Raw genomic sequence first — 20,637 nt, forward strand, 5'->3', positions numbered from 1 at the left:
AGATATCCTGGAAGAAGTATTGCTCTCACCACCACAGCAGAGAAGCCCAAAAAGAATCACCAGAGAGAGAAAGTAGAAGGGGCCCTTGTTTCCTTCAGGCTCTCCGGGAATTTACTAACCTCTTGAACTCTCTGAGTTTAGCTTGTGTCAAGAGAGCCTGGAAGAAACATCCACCTGTTCTGCTCTCTTTGTCATTGTAGAGAAGCCCCACCACTGGCAGCATTTTTTCAGCAGGCATTACAAAAGCCCAGAAATAATGCCATGGTGGACTGAGGTACTGCACTGACCTGTGTTTTAAGCTGACCCATGTTTTGGGGGTTGATTTTTTTTTCCCCATAAATTTTTCAACTTATACACAAGTGTATTTTGTATGGCCTTGAATCAATTGGAGGATGTGCAAAAATGTTTCTGAAAAGCAAAATTTTGCATATTTACTGTAAATTAGGACATACAAATCATAAAGCAATGTTACGAACCATATTCCCCTTTTCTTAGTGTTTTAATTAGGAAATCCAAATTTTACACTTTTGTAGTTCTTGTAATGTTCTATAGGAGATGAAAAGACACTCTAAGTTCAGAGAACAAATACTACAATGAAAACTGTTTGAGAGAATAAGTTATTTTTAGCCCACTGCTGTTTATTTTCATAACATCTATCTGGTACAAACACCATGTAAAAAAAAGGTGTAAGAAATCTTCCTTCTGCTCAAAGTGCAGCCTTTCTAACTTAAAGGGCTGCTGCCAAACAATACATCTGACAATATTCTCTGTAAAACCTGAATATATGGCTTTCTGAACTAGCAAGACAAGTTCAGCTAGTTGACTGAAGAAGCTAGACAGACAAACATACACAAAAAGACCTTTAAAGAAAGAACCTCCCTAACAAATGAACACACACACACCATTAACAACCTTCCTGCTCTTCAGAAAGAGAACCCAGAGGCCCAATCCTGCCTCCTTTGTAGGTCACCTTCAAACAGCACACAGGACCTTTCAAAGGACTAGATTTCACGCTCATCACCTTTGGCTCCCTGCTGCTCTGAGCATGCCTCATTTGTGTGACTACAGATATCAAACTGTGTTGATCAAATCCAAAATCACTATGCATTTAGCAGATCAAGGCTGAAGGCCAAATTGAGGATGGCTCTTTAGAAATACTTCCTGATAAAAGCAGCAGATTATCATATCTGTGCAACTGCTCCCAAACCTCCTCACTGCCCCAGGTCAGTATCAGGAACTGTTTTATGAATGTCTCACAGCAAAAACTACAGCTACATGGCAGTTTGATTTCCACTAGGCAGTCTGCCAACTCAACAGATTTGAGAATGTATACTTGTGTGTGTGTGTGTGTGTGTGTGTGTGTGTGTGCGCGCGCATGTGTGCCTTCAAGTGTCGACTTACAGCAACCCCATGAATTTCCTAGAGTTTTCTTAGGCTTACTCAAGAGGTAGTATTGTCAGTTCCTTCCTCAAATATAACTAACAGCACCTGGTATTCATTGGCGGACTCCCATCCAAGTACTATCCTGGGCTGACCCTGGTTACTTCCAAGATCAGTTGAGATCTAGTGCCTTCAAAGTATTTAGGTCCTTATCTCTGTCAAATGTTGAAAATGCACAGACAGGACGAAAATATACTTTGAAATCCTCTGCAAGAAATGAAGAGGGAAAGCCATGACCACACTCCCTAAACCATTCAAAGCATATTCAAAAAATCAAGTTGCAGCAACATTCTGCAGCCAGGACTTGGTTTCAGACAAAACCAATCTGCTTAGAAAAGCTTTATCTTTCTCAGTTGGGGCAAAAGTCTGATGACAGATTAGATACTGGAAGCAAAAGCAAGAAAAGATTAATCAGAGACCTGCCTTTGTGAGCAGCATAAAAACCATCCAAGAAGTTTCAGTGCTAGATGGCACAAAATCTTTTGCAGCTAATGAGCCTCAATAGCTGTAGGGCTGAACTAACAGGACAGATGAAGACATACCATCATTAAAAGCCCTCATTCAAAGGCACAAAATACTATCACTGTTTGTTTTGACTAATTTTAAATAGTTAAATAATGTGCATGTTCTTGCTTCCCTTCTCTATCACTTCACAAGGGCCACAATCTGTGATAGCTGGAAGGTTCACATCTTCTGCACAGTGACACTTTACACATCCACTAAGTGCATGCCCCCCTTGTCTACACTTAAGAAACCATGATTGTTGTTTGTTGTTATGTGCCTTAAAGTAGTTTCTGACATATGGCAACCCACCCTATCATGGGGTTTGCTGAGGCTGAAAGTGTATGACTTATCCAAGGTTACCCAGTGGATTTCCAAGGCTGAGAAGGGATTCAAACCCTGGTCTCCAGAGTCATAGTCCACTCTCAAACAACTATGTCACACTGGCTTTGTATGAAACCATACAGTTCTTAAAAACGAATAATGGTTAGGATTTTTGTTGTTATTGTTCATATGACAACACCAGTTCCTACGCAAATGCAAAAGTGCAGTTGAATGAAATTATAAATGAAAATATGACTGAAATGAAATTATCCAGAATTCCTACAGATATCATTTTTTCCCTCCTCGTTGTCTTAGAGCAGGACATCAAAATATAAACTACAGAGAGGAATGCTATGAAATTACTATCAGCACACAAGCAAAAATAAGACAAGGAAATCTTAAATGAAATTAACTGACATTTTACTATGATTCCATTGTGCAGCTTATGAAAAGGTAGGTGTGACATGAAGGCACATTATGAAAACAGCTTGCTGAAGCCATGCAGGACTATTCAGTACCAAAACTGAAAATAAAGTAGGAGATTATGGCCCGAGACAGATGGGTCGAAAGGGACGTGGTGGTGGCGATACTAGGGTTCCAGACCGTGCAGTAACTGCACTGTCCCGAACCCTAGTATGTAATGGTGGCGGCCTGATGGCGGCGGCCTGTCTGCACAGTCGCTGCCACATTCACATAATGAACGCATAGCGTCCACACATCGTGCTGCGTCCGTTACGTCATGAGTATGTCATTGGCACAATAGCGACGTAACTTGGACGCCAGTAAAAGAACCCGGAAAAGCCAGGTTCCCGGGTTCTTTTAACTCTGGAGGGACGTTGGACGGTCTAGCGGCTGCGGCATCCCTACGGAATTAAAATGGGTGCCTGCAAACTGCCGTTTTCAGGTGGTCTGTACCGGGCCTATATCCCTAGCAGAGGAGAAGTAGTATAGAAGCAAATCAATCATATAGTATTAATATCGTTTATAGGAGCATTTTAATTTTTTAGGAGTGAGGAAACCCTTTTGGATGACCCTACCTCTAAGATTAATGGATCAAATTGCTCTGCTGAAGTTTCCTGTGTATTTTTCTGCTAATAGGACTGGTGTTTCTGGTTCAGTCTATGGAACCAGAAAAGAACATGGGTGGTTGACACCATCATTCCTAGTTATGAGATGTTGGAGACAGTAGCTTCAACAGCAAAGGGAAAGTCATGACAAATCTGAGTTTTCAGATGGCCTGAACTCAACTTAGAAATATACCTATAGTGGTATTGGCAGCTAAGAAATGTTACTTCACAATCTTCATGGCATGAGCACTGGTTAAACAAGCAGAATTTTTCCACACGGTGAAGAACTTATTAGATTTTGGTACACCTGGGTTTAGTGGAGTCTTCAGCAGTCCATTGTAGCTGGCTTTTGGTACACTTTTCAGATATAGCAACTTGCAATAATTCTGACTCCATAGTTAGAGAACCAGTTATGAACACACTCATGATTATTTCTTATACTACCACGGATATGTTACAACTGAGACAAAGAAGTTTGCAACTTTAGCTTTCATAGTCTCAATTCACTTCTGATGATTCTATGATTCTATGAAGTAGCATCTGATGAAGGAGACTAAATCTATAAAAGCTTGTTCTATTATTATTATTATTATTATTATTATTATTATTATTATTATTATTATTATTATCCTTTATTTATAAAGCACTGTAAATTTACACAGCGCTGTACACACAATCGTTTAGTTAGACGGTTTCCTGCCCTCAGGCTTACAATCTAAGAAGACACAACACAAAAGGAGAAGGGAGTGGTGGTGGGGAATGGGATCAGGTCCAGCAGTTCTCCACCTCCGAGGCCTGGACCAAATTCTACAAATTTATCTCAGGCTGCATCCACAGTGCAGAAATAATCCTGTGTGATACCACTTTAACAACATGGCTCAATGCTATAGAATTCTGGGAATTGTAGTTTTGTGAGACATTTAGCCTTCCCTGTCAGAGAGCTCTGATGTCGGAATAAATTACAATTCCCAGCATTCCCTAGCATTGAGCCATGGCAGTTAAAAGTGGTGTCAAGATGGATTATTTCTGCAGTGTGGATGCAGCCTTAATCTCAAAGGTACTGTGCTACAAGGCCCTTTGGCAATATTTCAATTTGTGCAACCTAAGGTTACTTTAGTGGGGTTATCTCACCTTTCTTTGGTAACTATAACAACATCCAGAACGGAAGTGGGATCTTCAGTGGTAAGAGTAAATAAATGATATGGTTCCTGTGACAGTGAACGAAGATACTGAAGATGCCTGTTGAAGAAGTACTAATCTAGATCTTTGATCTATTTTGGTCTCTGACCAAAATGGCCGATCATTAGTGGCACGATTCTGTGCTGTTCCTAGTTCTGCAGGATTTATTATTATCTTTACATGTATAAAGATATGGAAGGATTCCAAAAGGGCAGAAAGGAAGTCTCCTGGATAATTCCCCCACCCCCCCAGCTCAGAAGTGGATTGGGGAGCTGTCTGGTATACATGCACCTTAGAAATTACAACATTCTCTACTGCAAAGCTGAAAAACATGAAAGATTTATTAAGGTTGGCTAGACTGAAGCTTCTCCAAATTAAAATTTATAAATACAGTGCACCCGCATCATATGTGGGCATATTATATGTTGCTTTCAGCATATGCTGAAAGTAGCGCCAGAAGAAGCAGAGCTATGCACCGGAAGAAACAATGGCGTGTACGCCTGTGGCGCGCGTACACTGCCACCACCTTGCACCGCCCCACTACAAGCCCCGTTGCTTGTAGTGAGGCTCGAGCATATGCGCTATTTCTTTTATGCGGGGGGGTCCAGAACGGATCCCCCGCGTAAAAGGATGCACTGTATTATTGAGGGACTTTGGATGGACCATGCTGAATAGGGATGGAGAAACCTCCCTGCTCAGTTGGTGATTTATTAATAATATGTGACTGTGGTTTTTAATAATTGCAGTAATATTACTTCGTTGGATCTGTAATGGTAGAATTAATTTTTTTCTTTTGTGTTTTTCTCTTAATTAAATTCAGAATTGGCCGTGTATGTGTGTGTTAGAGTTGTATTGTGTATTAATTATCTCTCTTTTTCCTTCTTTTCTTTTCCTCTTTATGTCTGTTTATTTTCTGAATGAATATTATTTTGAATGTAAATGAGATTGTTTGTGTTAAAATTAATTAATTTTATTTATTTCAAAAATCCTCTGGTTTAAAAATTAACAAAAGAAAATCTTTGTCACAATAACAATAAATGCACATCTCAAATTTGTTTTCAACACCATCCAAATATTTAAAAACATGCATATCTAAAAAATCAATATATCAAAGTCTCCACAGAAAAAAATTGCAGCCAATTTCCCTCACTGAAGAAATAAAACAGACACGGAAAAAACTATGTCTCTCTTGGCTAACATATTTCTACAGAACTGTATTAACCAAGGGAAAAGATCAAGAATATCCAAATCATTTATATATGGGATAAAAGAAACAGGGGGACTAGGGATACTTCACTTATCACTATATTATGATTCCTATCAAATTTGACATCTAATTAGAATAACAGATAAACAAACTACAAGTACATAGCTTCCTTTAGAAGTAAATAGCATCAAGGAAGATTGGATAAGGGGAATAGCATTCTGGGACTTTTTACATAAACATCTTAAAGAAATCAAGAATCTTTATCTCTTTAATACATTTTCAATCTGACATAAATGGAGGGATAAGCTGTTCAAAATCCCATCCCTACTGACCCCACTGCTTTGTTGCCCACTTTTTTTTAACTGTAATGATAATCTACTTACAAAGAATGGAAACTAAAGATCTCTACAGATTCACTAGTGTTTTTTTCTTTTCAAAGTAAAAAGCACAAAAAACAAAACAAAACAAAACAAAACCACACAAAAAAACGGGTAGCCAGTTAGAAGAACAACTGGAAAATACAAGAAACCTCTGGATTCCAATACACCAAATTATTCACTTTCTTTCCCATCACACTATAAAAATGAAAAGCAATAAAACTTTAAGTTAGCTTGAAACATCTACAAGAGCAAGAGCAAGAGCAGCTACATTTCTACACTGCTTCATACAGTAGTCCGGGATTCTGGGAGCTGAAGTCCTAAATCCCTTAAAGAGCACAGTTTGGGGACTACTGCTCTAAGCAGTTTACAAGCCAATTGCCCCCAGCATGCTGGGTACTCATTTTAGCGAACTCGGAAGGATGCCAGGCTGAGTCTACCCTGGAGCCCCTGACTTTGATCGAACTCACAATCTTGTGGCTGTGAGTGGCTACAGTACCAACATTTAACCACTGCACCACCAGGGCTCCCTGGAGATGCTAAAGATAATCCTAAAGGCCTAACATCCAAGATCTGTTCTGCCCCATTAGAAACCAAACTCCCTAAGGCTATAGGGGTCACACAGATTTGATAAATGGCTTCAAAAGCAATATAGACAATAACATCTGGTCTTTTTTATGGAAAAATCTATCAAGTAAGACAATCTCTATTAATATTAAAGAACAAATTAATCAACCATTTGTACTTAACTCTAATCAAAGTACAATACCTGGGTGCTCCTTTTAATGGTAAATGCTGGCGACAACATGGTGCAAAAGGCACCTATTTACATATAAGGCGGGAATTCCCCCAAGTAACAGGATAGTAGACCAAAGTTTTCCAAATGATAAGCAAAATACAAATCAAATAGTTAATGCTGCCCCTAAAATGCCTTTATTTGATAATCAAAATAGATCACTGAAACATAAAGGGCTAATTAGCCTCTTGTGTTTAGCTACAAGGCTTGAAATGGCTTCAAAGTGGAAAAAATCAGAGCTCTTTATCAACAGAATATTGGATAAAACATATTCGGGATATTGCTTTGATAGAAAAAGGATCTTCGTAATATGAATGGTGATCAGACAGACACAGACGGTCATGAAGGGATGGCTTGAAGCCGCCCCTTCCAAAGATTAATTGGGGCTGTGGTGAACACATGTCATGGCCCCAATCTGCCTTGCAGTTGGCCAAAAAAGTAGCAGCAAAGAGCTGCTTCTTTTTGGGCTGGCAAAAATGCAGCTTTTCCCACATGCTCCAGCCCCTGTGCAGCTTCAAGCTGCTCTGACATGTGCAGCTTGTAAACACCACACTGCCGGAGCACTCTGAAGCCAGCCCATGTCTGAATGCTGGTGTGGCTTCCAAGCATCTTGAGGATGTGCAGGGTCTGCACACCAGGCCTCCAAGCTGGCTGGAAACTGGCTTTTCGTGTTGGTCTGTTTCTCCCCTTTGTTTCCCCTCCTAACATATTGAATGATCCTATTACTATGGAAGACTCAGCGTAGTTTTATGATGAGGATTCCAAGATTATGCTCTGTCCCCTATATATGAAAACTAATATTTGAAACATGTTATTTGATGTTTTATCTTTGTGATTGTTTAAATAAAAGTGTTTTTTAAAGGACAAGCACTCATTAGATCCCACCAATATCAACAGTCAAAAAGGAACAACAATCAACAAGGAACATCAACAATCTAAGATATGTAGCAGAAAACATCAGGGACTTGGAACAATTACTTAGGGGTCAAGGAAAAAAGTGCAAAGGCATGCTTGTTGCTGAACGTAAAGAAAATAAAAATACTGTAATGATCAGGGAGGACCTGCATAAATTCAACCTAGACAATGAGGAAATTGAAATAGTTAAAGACTTCTTGTACCTTGGATCAAATATTTATCAGAATGGAGACTGCAGTCAAGAGATAAGGAGTCTAACTGCTTTATCACACTAGGAGGCAAACAGGATTTAAACGAGAGTTAAACTAGAGAAAACCAAGAAATGTTGTGTGATAAACATCATGCATTTCCTGGTTTTCTCTAGTTTAACTCTTGTTTAAATCCTGTTTGCCCTCTAGTGTGATAATGCAGTAAGAATAGGAAGGGCAACAATGAAAGAACTAGAAAATATTTTAAAGAGCAAAGACATACAATTGAGCACTAAAGTTTAAATAATCTTAAGTCATGATATCCCCCTTCACTATGTATGGATATGAGAGCTGGACATTTTTTAAAAAAACAGATAAAAAGAATATCAACTTATTTGAGATGTGTTTCTGGAGAAAGGCTATGATACTGTGGACAGCCAGAAAGTCAAACAAATGGATCCTTGAACAGATCAAGCCTGAAATACCCCAAGAAGCCAGGATGATCAAACTGAGGCTGTCATACTTTGGCCACATCATGAGAAAGCAGAAATGCTAGGAAAAGCTTGAGTGTAGTAGAAAGAGAGGAAGAGGCTGCATGCCAGATGGCTATACCAAGGGAGACTTAAGCAGAGCAGTGGAAGACAAGGGTTGTGGCGATGTCTCATCCACAGAGTTGCATGAATCGAGGTCGGCTCAAAGGCAGTTAACGACAACAGCACAGATACCACCAACCTGACTAACCTGGTCAGGCTCCAACTGTCTATCCTTGGATAAGGTGACTGAGTGAGCAGTGACATCTCAACACTCATCCTGGATGAAACCAGATCACTGTCAGTTTCACTTCCAAACCTGGGCTAAATTGAAACCAAATTCATTTCTCCTGCTGGGCGAGCTATGCCAAGAGATAGATGCTCACTCTGTTTTAGAGATGACTGCATCACCCACCCATCCAACTTTACATTTCAAGTATCCAGTTGTCAATGCTTATGCTCAGGGAGTGGCAAGAAGAGCTTTTCAACTCTACTAATAATTATTATAATAATTATAAAACCTACTCTATTGTAAGCCATCTGGATTCCCAGTGATTGGGCGGCATATAAATAAATCCTATTATTATTATTATTATTATTATTACTTAAATAAATGGGCATTCTGTGTTGCAACTCACTTTGCTAGGATCACTTTAATAGTTCTGGAACTGAACAGTGATAAGCAGATATACTACAATGTTTTAAGAAAGAGCTACATGAGCATGATTGATGTTAACCATGTACTTAAGCACTAATGTGCAAAACTGCAAAAGCCAAATGACCTGCAAAATACATTTCTGACATTTGTTGTAATTAAATACATTCAGTTTCAACAATTTTAAAAGCTTTTGCAAAATACAAAGGAGATTTCATCACTGGCACAATGAAGAGTCTCATAAAAAAGATTCAGAGCACTGTTTTATGTATTCTTTTTCCCCCTATAAAGAGACAGTTTCCAAGTGAAGAGTTACAGGTGTATCTTACAAAGGATGACATCTCTGTCAAAGGGGTATTTGTGTTTTAATGCTCCATTCCATTATTATATTTTGAAAACTGTTGTGAGAGGTAGGAAGATGATGGTACCCATCATAAATTACTTGTAAAATGCATGAAGCTGCCCCAAACACCCAATACTACCTAGTTCATCAGTGTGAAACAACATTAGATTTTCTTTTTAAAATGAGAAAACTAATCAAATTTAAATTAAGCTAATTCTACAACAAGAAGACAAATTTCATCTTAGTTCCAAAAAAATGTACTTCAGTTTAGCTATTTTTAATGTGGTTCACTTAGTAGAAAGTGTGCAACAAACAAAATAAAAACAATGGATTTATCTTTGGCTCATGATTCAGGGCAGTAGAAACAAGAAAAAAATTGTACACTTACTTCCAGGACTGTCCACTGCTCTACAACAATAGCATCATAGCCTTGTGTATTTTTGCTGTCATCCATAGAAAGATCTTCAAAGACAAACAGTCCATCTGCCATGCCCTGGAAGGAATCTGTGTGAGAACATATTATTTCAGTAAGACGTAGAATTAAGTACAACTTTTAAAAGTGTGTTTTCTTTGATCGGAACCCACATGTCTTCTTGGAAGGACTACAGCAGTAGGCCAACTGTAGAAGTCTAGAGGTCCATATTAGCCCCACAGGAGATCTTGCTAGCAGGCTATATTAGTCCAACAGAAGATCCCCCAGTACACTCATTCTGGCACAAAAAAGTACAGTCGGCCCTTCTTATACACTGAGTATTTATACATGGATTCAAGCATACATGGTTTGAAAATGTCCAAAAAAGTATAAATTTCAAATATCAAACCTTGATTTTCTATGTTTTATAAGGGACACCATTTTGCTATGTCATTATATTTTATGGGACTTGAGCATACACGGATTTTGTTATCTACGGGGGATCTTGGAACCAAACCCCAGTGTATAACAAGGGTCCACTGTATCACCTTTTTGTCCTTCAACACCTTCTGAGGGATAATGCGCTTCCTTGTCCAGTTTTTGGGCCTTTTTGAGACCCTAGAGGGCATTTTGAACAAACAAAAAAAAGGGGTGGAGGGTTGTTTTTTTTTTGTTTTGTTTTGTTTTGTTTTTTTTTTTTTGCATTTTTACCCTTGATCCAGGGGGTGGTAATGCCTTCCACACCTAGTGGAAGTCACTTTGGAACCAACTTTTTATTATTATTATTATTCCTGCAAGGCCCGGAGAACACAAAAATAGCCCTAGGAGACTCCATGAAACCTACAGGCCGCACTTTGTGCACTCTTGGTTTACAGAATAAAATGGGGGGAGAGGATGGGAGCATTGCATGGTTATTCATTAGGATGAATGAGAATGGAAGATTTACATATGAATTCATGGATCCAAAGTTGTATTGCTAGCAATTATTATGGGAGGATACTTACTACATTCATATTTCTGGCACTCAAGATCTAATTGTGAAGCAGAACCATGGTTCTTCCAAAATTATGGATGCATAATCACACCTGAAAAGTAGCCTAGAAGGAACATCTACCCAAATGAGTGTTATCTCCTATGTATACAGGACACTAAAACCATCTTCTGAGGCTCTTTGCTGGAAGCTCCCTCCTAATGAAACAAGGTAAGTGACTACTGAAAAGTGGCTTTTATCATTAGTGGAATCCTGGGACCCTTTCAGACACAACTCTATCACTATGATTCCATTTTAACTCCCATGATAATGTCTAATGGAATACTGGAATTTGCAAGCTAAGGAAGGTGTATATAGAATTCTTAGCCAAAGAGCTACAGTGCCTCATGAAACTACAACCCACAAGATTCCACAAGATGTAGCCATGCCAATTAATAGTGCTATAATTGCATAGTATGAATGGGCCCCTGGTTCTGGAATTCCCACTCCAGAACCCTTAGTATCTGTTGGGATTTGGTTACAGGACCCGCCTTGGATACCAACATCTGTGGTTGCTCAAATCTCATTATATGCAATGATGTAGTAAAATTGTGTCCTTTATATAAATTTGCAAAATCAAGTTTTTCTTTTTGTAATATTTTCAAGCTGCAGATGGTTGAATTGTGGATATAGAATCCATGGATATGGAGAGTTGACTATATTATTGCCTTTGGCCACTTGATGAAACCCTTTTTGTCTTCTCATTCCTCCAATGTGTTACTGTTGTTTTTATACCATGGCAATTTTAAAGCATTATGCTTTAATATTATATTCTTGCACTTTATGATTTTGAACTGCCCCAAGAGGGTTGGCTATTGGATGCCACAGAAAGGTAGTTAGTTTGGTGTTTTGTTGTTGTTGTTGTTGTTTTTTTTAAAAAAAAGCCTGATATATACACATACTTTATGGGCCAAAAACTGATTGGTCCTTTCCTTTTGCCATCTGATATTTTTGAGTTGAGAATATAGATACCAGTGCTGCTCAAAGTGGTGGTTCAGGGACAGGTGCAGGTCTGAGTCATCATTTCCAAGTCCCTGAAGAGTTTCCAGGAAGGACAGAAATAACTGTAGCCAAACTAACTGGCATAAAAAAATTTCTGATCTCTCAACATAAAATTTGAGATGCCTTGAACTATACCATACTAAAACTGGCAGGGTGATCCTAATTCCTCTCAACTGTGTACAAACTGAATGAGTGAGAATAAGATTTCCTAGAATCAAGGTGGTGTCCCCAACCTCAACTGCATGTCTTCCAGTGGCCTTCTTAAGCAAGGTTAGTAATGGATGGCTCCAGGAATGCAATGTAACACTCTTTAGGGGTGTCTTTTATCCACAGTACTCTGTCCCCCAATCTAAATGACACAAATGTAGAGATATCTTGTAGCACTTTTGAGACTAACTGAAAGAAAGAAATTGGCAGCATGAGCTTTCAGACTTCAGTCTACTTCCTCAGGTGCATTATCAGTTGCATAGTAGACTGAAATCTACGAAAGCTCATTCTGCCAATTTTTCGTTTAGTTAGTCTCAAAAATGCTACACGATCTCTCTACATACTGATTCTCCAGACTAACATGGCTATATCTTCAAATGACACATAGTTTGTCCTGTTTTGTTTCCTGTAATCATCTATGCCTTTCCATTCCAAAAGGAAGCCTGTTAATTTGAAATACAATAGAATGTGCTGCTTCCTGTCCATTTATATGCATTTTGACTGAGAATCCAGAGACTGAGAATACATCTTTGTTATCAAGTTGGTGAACAGTTTTATCTTTGCTGAAAATCTCTTTTACTACTTGGTCTCCAAGATAACTCTAGCGATAACTCCAGTTTCTGATCCAAATCTTTGTTTCCAAGATCCCCCCCACCACCACCAAAAGGGAGATGTCCACAGATGTTACTTAGAATGACATCTCCATTTTTGGGGGGGGATCTTGCAAACAAAAGATTTGGGGGGGAGGGGATTCATCATGTATTGCAATTTAATCAGATTTTTCCTCTGCAAATGAGCTGTGTTTTTGCTTCTTCTTTTCCTTGGAAGTGTCTAAGCCTGGAGTAATATTCTCATTGGATATTTTCTTGGATGCTGACAATAATAGATTCAACTAAACCCATGCTTTCAAAGCAACCTCAGTTACAGGAGCTGGGACAACTTCTTTGGGGAAGTCTTTTATATCTCTTCAGTATAGAGAACAAAGAGCTGAAGTCCCCTTCTCCTGTGTTTGGACAAGACTGTATTATTTGGGCACTAATAGTTTGGCTGGGGTTCTGTGATGGCTGGGTCTCCAGCCATCTGGGAACTTCTCCTGAACACAAAGGGTTAATCTGGGAGGAGGTGCATGCTAATGAGAGATGACATCACATGCTAATGAGCTGTGACATCATAGCTGATGTAAGGTCTAACTGAACAATCAGAGAGTAGGACCGCGAGATTCAAGAACTTTCTATGGGGAATCTTTAAAAGGACTTGTGGAGCCATGCGGTCTTTTGTCTCTCCCTTGATCCTCTCCTGAGGGGGATGCCAGATGCTGTCTCCTTGAGTCTGGGAGACACAGACTCAGGGGAATGCAGGTCGAGAGGCCAGGGGGCCCTCCCTGCATCCAGGAACTCAAAAGGACTACAAATCCCATCTTCTGTGAGTAGTTAGGAATGTGTTAGCTAGTGCGTTTAGGCCTTTTGTTATTTTCAACAATGGCTTGTCTGGAAGGAATTCTGTAACTATGTTCTTTGACCTGCAAGGCAAAGAGGCTTTGCAAGAGTGTTATAAATCCTTTCTATCCTATTCTATCCTTTTTTTTTTAAATAAACTTCTTTCTTTTAAAAGCATCTGCTATCTCTGTACTCCTATACACGTGCCTGATTCGGTCACTGATTGCTGTGGATTAGCAAGGAAGGAAACTAGATCTCTCTCTCTATTCCTCACAAGTCTCAGTGTGTGTGGGGAAGGAATTAATTCACTGAGTGGTGGCAGCGGAAAATATAGTTCTTTAAAGGGATCTCCCTGAGAGTAATAGCCACGCACAGGGCTTTGCTCCCAAGGAATCATCACAGGTTCGTTTGAGAACACAATTTTGTAGCAGTAAGTGTCTCTTACACAGAATGTAGTTTTGGAGCCAAGATTTCTTGATTAATCTGTTCTTTTTTATAGGATGGAGGAGCAAGCTGCTGCACAAAAATTATAAGCATACCATATGAAAACAATCAGTTTGAGCAACATAGCCCTTATGTCCCCACTATGACTAACAACAGATACAGCAAACCCTGAGTCATTCCTGGCGGCATGTCTGTGAGAGACAGAAAGTGAAAGAGACTGAATATGTACAAATGTGATAGGGGGATTAATCCATCAGTCCAGAAGGATTTGAAAATCTGTAAGCATACATGGTTACTTTCTACTATTAAGCTATAACAGAGTTAATTTTATTGTATGATATCTGCTCATATCACTTATTCCCATATGTGACTGCCTAAGAAAATACATGCAATAACATGTTTTTGGATGAGTCAGAAGCAGTCATCCAAAAATATCAATGGCAGCAGCAACAGGAACAACAAAAAACTCTTATAATAATTTTTTGTAATATTAGTCTCTGGGTGTTAAAACATGAACCAAGTCATCTGTATAACCCTTCTCCTCTCAATGCACCCCAGGTTCTGAGTGGTTAACCTATTTTTACTTATCACATAATTGGTGTGATTAGTCCTGTAGATTCCAGCACATTTCATCTACATAGTTAAATCTCAAAAGCTAAGTAATCCAGTGAAGGCTCATTTGTTCTAATAACTGGATCACATAACCAGCCGTATCATTAAAACTAAAAATTGCTTCTATTCTGCTCAAGCTTTGGTATAATTTTATTTCTCTACCTTCACTAAGCTCTTGTAAAAGGTTAACCCCCTCCTTCAAGAGAAAAGGTTCCATTATCCCTGAATTTTTTATTAAGGTAAGATGCTCCCCCACTGTGCTCAAAAGGGTATTTTCACTTGGGCATATAAATATTTGATGCTATTCTGCTGGGCAAAATGTCATTTTAATGTTCCTGCACATGATTTACAAGATGACTATAGGAAAAGGTTTCTTATTCTATTATGACAGCTATACTAGTGGGAAGCAATGTCTCCCTGTGTTGTCTGTTTTCTCTAAATATTAAACCTCATACACAAAGTCTAACCTTTATGTTATCATTATTGCCAAGTGAAAAATCACTGCAACAGATAGAACATAGAAAGATGCCCTCCATATTTGTCTTCTACTGATGTTCAACTGTCAAATTTGGGTTGCTTCACATATAATATATACTTTTATACGGATAGTGCTCACATGTGTCATCAGTTATTGATGGGTTCTCACAGATTATACATCTGGAAAAACAAATACATAAATGCCTGTCGTGCATAACCCTACCTATTATACACTGTATAAGTATACACTGTATATATACAGAATATCCTACACTAAATACAATATATGTATATGAATGTTTGAAAGAACCAGCATGGTGTAGTAGTTTGAGCATTGGACTATGACTCTGGAGCCCATGGTTTGAATCTTTTCTCAGCCATCAAAATCCACTATGTGACCACACTCTCAACCTTGGAGGAAAGGAAAGGTAAACTTCCTCTGATCAAATCTTGCCACAAAAAAACTTTGACAGGGTCACCATAAGTCAGAATTGACTTGAAGGCAAACAACAACAATATCAAGAAGGAATGTTTGGTCCCAAAGTTTAGAAAGTACAGTCTGATCTACACGAGTACTTATTACTGGAGATTTCATTTCATAATGGCATTACTGAAATTTAAAAGTAACGAGTGGTTTAGCAAATGTTCAGTAAGATCCAGCCAATATTTAATTTGCTTTTTTAAAGGATTCCCCCCCCCCCCAAAAAAATACCATTCCTCATTATTTAGTCTCTGGGTAGAATCTGGAAGATAATCAACACTGTTGTTATCTTATGATAATACAATTCTATTTGGACTGAATTGTAGATTAAGCTGAAGTTTCTTTTACAGGGGGAGGTAGGTGGTTGATCTTGAGATCATCTTCTAAAGTTTACATTGCTGCATTAGGTATATGGACAACTGCAAGTAGAAAGGTCCCTTAGAAATAGGTTTCTTTCCAACAGTGTATTCAGCACAACATTAGGAACACATTTTCTAGAATATAACAATCAAGTTTAATCTTATTGCACTTGTCTGTTTGTTGACAAAGTAAACTGTTACGCTCATCTTGCAACCTCCCTTCTGAAGACACTTTAAAAGCAGAATCAGGCGTTAGGAAACTCCCCTTGAGCCCTGTTGTTATGCAAATACTCTTTTAATGTTTAAACAATAGAATAATGCTTCTTATATGCTGCATTTGGGATATTAAAGAATGCACTGATAAGGGTCCCAAAATAAAATGTTAACCTTAAAAAAACAGACCTAATTGGTATGTATCAGGCTCTGTGAGCTGTTTATACACAAAAAATTAATGACAATTTATTTCCAAGCAAGTTAGCCTACAATTTACATGACTTCTCAAGAAGCTGGAGGAAAGCATTCCATTATGTGCCCTTTAGAACACACAGTGCTACAGGATGAAAAAGCAAGAAGACTGGCCATTAATTTCCCAGTTTAATTTTAACAAGGATAAAGTAATTTCATCAATTACTTCTTTTTATAATCTTAACAGTTTTTGGATGTGGGAACTCTTGCAGCATGGAGCAAGATACACAAAACATTGTAGATGATTTTCATCTGTTTTTGATCTGGAGCCAAAGATTCCAATTGTGCATGTGCCACTGATTCACTCATTTTTAGCCACTTAGATGCTAAATAGCCTCTTTGGATAGTCTCTTGATCCTTTGAAGTCATATTCCATAGGGTATAACAGCCAAGATATTTGGAGATGGGGTGGAATTAATAACGCGTGTGCCCAAATGGAAGAACATGGTGGAGTGTTTGGATCAAGTACAAAACCTTCAAGAAGAGAGGTTATTTGCACTTTTAAATGTTATCATTCAGTACATTATTTGTTTGTTTGTTTGTTTATATAGTGCTGTAGATTTACAAACTTTGTCACCAGATTTCCCAAAATTTCATTTCAACTCTCCAACAATTTTCTTCTCTAGAGAACTTTTTATTTAATCAACATATATTATGAAGATCAAATCTTCCAGAAATACACACAACCATACACACCAGACTCCTGTATACTTGTACATTTAAATTATGATTCTGTACACAATAGGTTCCCATGTGAGCCATGATCCCCAAAAACAGCAAACAAGTTTTACAGGAATTACATTCAGCAGCCCAAAAAATTTGTAAAGTGCTGCCACTTCAAAGAGTGTTCTTGATTGACACTAACAAATAATTCACACTCAGTATGGTGTGTAATTTCGAGGTGTAATTAGCAAGAGAGAAAGAGAGGATATTTCTTTTGCTAAGAACACAACTGAAAGATGGAAAAGTGAAATGAAGGGATGAGGTGCTGGTTGCGCACATCTGCCTAATTTCTTTGATTTCAGATTTTAAAAAACCCAAAACATTCCTGTCACTTCTCTAGTTTTCACATTTACTTGGAAACTGTTTTTGTGAATTCCCACAAAGACAGGCATGGAGGAAATAAAGGATCTTCATTTAAAAAAATATGACAAACACATTAATAATATTGAAAAAAAATCCATACCATTCATAATTCCAAGACTGAAGATTGCGTTCACCAATATGCTCCCTTTCCGGAAGTGGTCCGTCATGTGCTCCAGCCAATTGGCTTCTAAGCTGCAAATGCTTTGCCCATTACTGATGATTCTCACAGGAATTGTAACAGAATAATACTGCACTGATCTCTGAGAAGTTTTGGGTTTGTTGAAGACAGCGAAGATCTCTGTTTCTAGAGGAGGAGAGAAATCATATACAGTAATCTCTCTCAGTCTCACTCTTTCAGCATAAATAACATAATAAACACTAAGAATTAAGATTATTTACCCAGACATATCATTAAAATGTTACTGCATCATTAACAAAAGCTATTTTATAATTACTGCCGAATGACCTATATGTTGTTGCACATGAATGGTATTGTACTAATGTATGCAACTAGAAAGCTATTCTTGAACAACTGATCTGACACCTGTAGCTTTAAAACATTTAACATAACATCCTTTCCAAGCTTGCAATGTACAAGTATCCTTAGTGATTATTCTTAAAATAGTAAGACATGCACTCTAGTAACTTTCTTTGTATAATACTTTGTCACCCTAGATAAATAATTTATTCTTCTAGACAACATACACTCAATAGCATTATTGATTTGCTATTTCACTTAGTACACAGCCTCTCAAGGAATCTGTGGGATAGCTCTCTTTCAATATGATCATGTTTATTTAGTAATTTTTGAGGTCTTTTGCTTTTTCTCCTCTAACACTTCATCAACTGGCTTGCTGTACTACTTTTCCTTTTTCTCCTCCCTTATCAAGTGATTCTCTGGTGATTATGAAATAAAATTAATTTCTAGTAATTTCATAGACTGTACTGTGATACTTCATTATTGTGTGCCTTCAAGTTGTTTCTGACTTGTAGTGATCCTCAGGTGAACCTAGGGCCTGAACAGACAGGCTTAGGGTCACTTTGGAGGCATGCTGTATAAATGACGCATGCGTCTGAAGAGGCTGGAAGCCATGGCAAAGCCTCACTCCAGTCTTTAAGACTGGAGCACAGCTTTGTGCAGATTCTGGCCTCTTAAGATCTGTGTGTCATTTAAACAGCATACATCCAAAGTGACCTGAAGCTGCTTTATTTTGGCCTCTTTTGTTCAGGCCCTAAGTTAGTTTCCACGTCTGAGCGGGGATTTGAGCCCTGGTCTCTAGAGTCGTAGTTCACCTCACAAACCACTATATCATGCTGGCTCTATAGTGTGATACCACATCTCTTTATCTCAATTCCAATCATTGGATTTGCACTTTTTGCCCCTTTCTTGTTTCATTAAGATTGGCTGTCCTAGGAAGAAAAGAAGCTGCCTTACAAGGAGTCACACCTTTGGTCCAGTTAGAGCAACACTATCAATTTTGACCAGCATAGGCTCTCCAAGGTGTATGAAGGAGTTTTTCCTAGCCCTACTTGGAGATCTCTGCTATTGTCAAATGGGCTCCCAGCCAAATACTAACCAGAACTGAATCTGAAATCAGATGAGATTGACTATGTTTAGGGCACACAGGATTCTGACAACAAGTTTCCTTGCTGGCATCTCGTAGTGTAACAGTGTTTATTTATTATTTAATTGAAATATTTATAGCCCATCCTATATCAAAAAAGATCTCAGGGTAGCTTACAAATAACATTACAAGATAAAACAGTTTAAAATGATAAAAATAAATTAAACAAGCTAAAAACATATTACACATAATAATGAATTACAGATTTAAAAGATTATATTCTTAAAATGTATTTGAGATGAATTAATGGGGCCCAAAGGCTTTGACCAACAGACACGTTTTTACTTGGAGCCTAAATGAATCCTTGAAGCAATTGGGCCTCCAAGGGTAGGGCATCCTACAGTTTGAGGGTCACAGCTAAGAATGCCCTCTCCCATCATAGCTATTGACCTCACTGGTGGGTCACAGAGAGGGCTTCCTCCAGCCGACCTCAGTCCTCAGGCAAACACATACAGTTGGCCGTCCATATTGGTGAGGGTTCCGATCCGGACCTCATCGCAGATACTAAAAAGTGCAGGACCTCAAGTCCCATTATTGCCATGGCAAACACACATTGTGGCCCCAGTCCACCTTGAACCTAGCCCAAATAGCGGAAAAGATCCACTCTTATTTGCACTGAGAAAGAGCCAGCTTTCCCGGCCCCTCACAACCCCAAGGCAGCTTCAAGGCGCTTTGGTGGCATGCAGCGTCTAAATGCCGTGCCACTGGAGTGTTTTAAAGCCACCCACATCCGGGTGGCTACACGGCTTCCAGGCGTCACTGGAGCATGCAGTGTGTAAACGCAGAGCTCCAATGGTGCCCGGAAGTGGACTTTTTCCAGCATAATTCATCTTTGAATTCTGTACTATGCAATGTGCTCTATATGTACTCTGGATATATACATTTATTAGTCATTGTTCTCTTGCAATGACAACAGCATTGTTTGAGAGGAGACATTTCTTCAAACCATAGAAGGGAGAGAAAAATGTTGAGCTCTCCTTTCTCAGCCACTCAGCCAGCCACACACCCACCATAGTTTCAAGATGATTTAGGCTTCGTTGTGACTGCATAGCAAAAATATGCATGTCAATTGTATTAATATATATACAATGATGTCATGTAGGCTGCCATTATCACAGTCCCAAAAGCAATGCTCTCAAAAAGTATTTGAAAAATGCAGACAGGTTGATTTGTATTTTTTTTAAAAAAGAAAAAAGTCTGGGAGTTTCATCTGTACTAGGAGCAATTTATTACTTACCTTTCCCCTATACGGGACCAAAGGTGGCTAACAATTGTTTGTAAATATTTTGTAAGGCTAATGGGTCTTGGTCACTGAAGGCCAAACCATTTCAAAGCACAGTAATTTTTTAAACAAGAACACCTCATCACAACACACAGTTGCTGAGGAAATCCATTTCCTCTCCAGTTCATGTGGGAATTGCAGCAAAACTCAAGAGAGGAAAAGGGATAATATCCCCCCAAGGGGGTGCAAAATGATAC

At 38.6% G+C, this 20,637-nt stretch overlaps 1 protein-coding gene across 1 annotated transcript in view; it reads right to left on the minus strand.

Moving 5' to 3' along the window:
• Nucleotides 1-20,637, minus strand: part of RFTN1 (raftlin, lipid raft linker 1) — a 112,051-nt gene that overhangs the window by 13,562 nt on the left and 77,852 nt on the right. Inside the window, exons 5-6 of the mRNA XM_042475898.1 lie at nucleotides 17,634-17,837; nucleotides 9,911-10,026 (exon numbers count right to left, since the gene is read on the minus strand). Coding sequence (XP_042331832.1) covers nucleotides 9,911-10,026; nucleotides 17,634-17,837 — 320 coding nt within the window. The remainder of the gene's footprint in view (nucleotides 1-9,910; nucleotides 10,027-17,633; nucleotides 17,838-20,637) is intronic.

This window comes from Sceloporus undulatus, chromosome 6 (genome assembly GCF_019175285.1).
Source record: "Sceloporus undulatus isolate JIND9_A2432 ecotype Alabama chromosome 6, SceUnd_v1.1, whole genome shotgun sequence".
In the NCBI taxonomy this organism is placed as follows: domain Eukaryota; kingdom Metazoa; phylum Chordata; class Lepidosauria; order Squamata; family Phrynosomatidae; genus Sceloporus; species Sceloporus undulatus.